Genomic DNA, 2,627 nt, shown 5'->3' with positions numbered 1-2,627 from the left:
GAAGACCAGCTGCGGCGAAGTGCAAGAATTGCTAAGGTTGCCAAGGGACTGCCATCGTCCTATGTGCAACGCACGCAACATGTTATCATGGCCAGACTGGGCTTCTACCACTTGGATGACGAGCCATCTGTGGACTGCTTGGCCAGATATGCTGACCTGTTCAAGGACCCACTCCCCCCATCTAGCATTGACCCGCTAACTAAGCTTTTCGCTCTGGAGTCGTTCGCGCCGGTGGCGCCGATGGGGTTGGCTTGCTGAGGGCGCGGCCTCATGGTCGTGGTTGTGGGTCTTTCCGATGTTGATAAACTGTTGCAATCATAATGTGCTTGTGTGGAATGTCCGTGGGCTAAATAACCCGAGTCGTGTTGCTGTCATTCGCTCCATTGTGGACGATGCTAATGCTTCTGTTGTCTACTTCATCGAGTCTAAACTGGCTGAAGTGGACAGGTTCACCATCTCAAGGGTTCTCGGCGCGAGGTATGACTCTTTCGTTGCGCTACCCGCCGTCAACACTGTTGGTGGAATCATCGTAGCCTGGCAGTCCACATTGGTCAGCGTCTCTTCATCTAGGGTTGACACGTTCTCGGTGACTGTGGAGCTCGGCTTGTTGGATGCCCCGAGCTGGAATCTCACGGTGGTCTACGGGCCGATAGATGATGCGTTGAAAGTGCAATTCCTTCAAGAGCTGCATGATATCCACGCGGATAGACCGGGCCTGTGGGCGGTAGCAGGTGATTTCAACCTCATAGTGGACGCTTCGGACAAAAGCAATGACCTGATTAATCGCCGCATGTTGGGGAGATTTAGGCGGCTGCTAAACGATCTACAGCTCAAGGAATCCGCCCTTGTGGGGCGACGGTACACGTGGAGCAACGAGAGGAGGGCTCCTACCCTAGAAAAAAAATTGACCGATGGTTTGCATCTGTGGAGTGGGATTACACCCATCAGATTCATCTTCTTCAGGCCCTATCCACATCGCTTTCGGACCACTGCCCTCTTCTGATGGCAACGAACGTCAACTTTCACAGGAAGTCAAGGTTCCGTTTCCAATCCTTCTGGCCAAAGATGGCTGGGTTCCAGGAGGCTGTTGCCGCGGGCTGGTTCTCCACTACGCCTGCGTCTGACCCCTTCCTGGATCTGTTCAATAGGCCGAAAGCTATAGCCAAGGCCCTGTCGTCATGGAGTCAACGATCCATAGGAAACATCAAGGAGCAAATCCAAATGGCACACGAGGTCATTCGCCTAATGGACGCTGCTATGGATCAGCGACCGCTTTCTGACGCTGAGTTCTGGTTGCGCCACCAACTCAAGAAGAAGATTCTAGGGTTGGCTTCCCTTCAACATACCATTGCCAGGCAGCAGTCCCGTCTCTTGTGGCTCAAAGAAGGTGATGCAAATACTGGTTTCTTCCAGTCCTATGCGAGTGCGCGTCGTCGCCGGAATCACATCTTCAAGTTGCAGAAGGAGGGATCCGAAGCCACTACCCAACAAGCCATGGACGATCTTGCCGCGGATCATTTTGGCAAGTTAATTGGCACACCGGGGCAACGCCAACATTGCTTGAATCTTCAACACCTGGACCTTCCTCCCATGGACACAGCGCACCTTGAGCGCGACTTCTCTGACAGTGAAATCTGGACTGCAATCAGCTCATTGCCGCCCGACAAAGCCCCGGGGCCGGACGGCTTCTCCCTGCGTTTCTACCAGTCTTGTTGGCCAACAATCAAAGAGGTGGTTTGCAAAGCTATCCACAGTTTCAGCTCCGGTGATGGCCGTGGCATTGCTCGTCTGAACGAGGCATACATCACTCTTCTACCGAAGAAGCCAGGGGCAGTGGATATTAGGGATTTCAGGCCAATCAGTTTGGTGCATAACATTGGGAAGATTGTCTCCAAAATAATGTCCATCTAGATTACTCCGCTCATGCCGTCGCTTGTGCATTCCAACCAAAGTGCGTTCATCGCAGGTCGCTCCATTGTGGACAACTTCTTATTGGTGCAGCAATCGATCAAGACCCTCCGCCGGCGGAAAGTTCCTGCAACCATGATGAAGATTGACATAGCAAAGGCCTTTGATTCTGTTAACTGGGCTTTCTTGCTGAAGCTGCTCAAGCATCGTGGATTCAGGCCAAAGTGGATTGCACGCCTGGCCTGCCTTCTGTCTACGGCCAGTTCAAGTGTCCTCATCAATGGCAGTCCCGGACAGGACTTCTGGCATGCTTGTGGGCTCCGGCAAGGCGATCCGGTGTCTCCTCTTCTCTTCGTAATCGTCATGGACACGTTGACTGCCCTGTTTCTAAAAGGGGAGCAGAGCAATCTCTTCAAGCCTCTGTGCCGCTGGGGTATCAAGCACCGCCTATCCGTCTACGCTGACGATGCTGTTTTGCTCATTAGGTCTGATGTGATCGAGGCAGAAGCATCCGTGCACCTTTTGAGTGCGTTCGGGCATGCCTCTGGACTGTCTTGCAACATGGCTAAAAGCTCTATCTCGCTGATCCGTTGCAGGCAGGAGGACATTCATCAAGTGACAGCCACCCTAGCCTGCTCCATCAAGGATTTTCCCCTAACCTATCTGGGGTTGCCACTATCTGTTACTCGGCTGCCCAAATCTGCTCTCCAACCACTTAT

At 52.9% G+C, this 2,627-nt stretch overlaps 1 protein-coding gene across 1 annotated transcript; it reads left to right on the top strand.

The window, feature by feature from the left end:
• The first annotated feature begins 295 nt into the window (after positions 1 to 295).
• LOC141040881 (uncharacterized) lies at positions 296 to 1,911 on the top strand. Its single transcript, XM_073506997.1, has 2 exons — positions 296 to 858; positions 1,029 to 1,911. The coding sequence occupies exons 1-2, from the start codon at positions 296 to 298 to the stop codon at positions 1,909 to 1,911; spliced, it is 1,446 nt and encodes a 481-aa protein (XP_073363098.1).
• The last annotated feature ends 716 nt before the right edge of the window (positions 1,912 to 2,627 follow it).

Source organism: Aegilops tauschii, chromosome 2 (genome assembly GCF_002575655.3).
Source record: "Aegilops tauschii subsp. strangulata cultivar AL8/78 chromosome 2, Aet v6.0, whole genome shotgun sequence".
In the NCBI taxonomy this organism is placed as follows: Eukaryota; Viridiplantae; Streptophyta; class Magnoliopsida; order Poales; family Poaceae; genus Aegilops; species Aegilops tauschii.
Note: the sequence above shows the minus strand (reverse complement) of the source record. Positions and strands in the feature narration are given on the sequence as shown.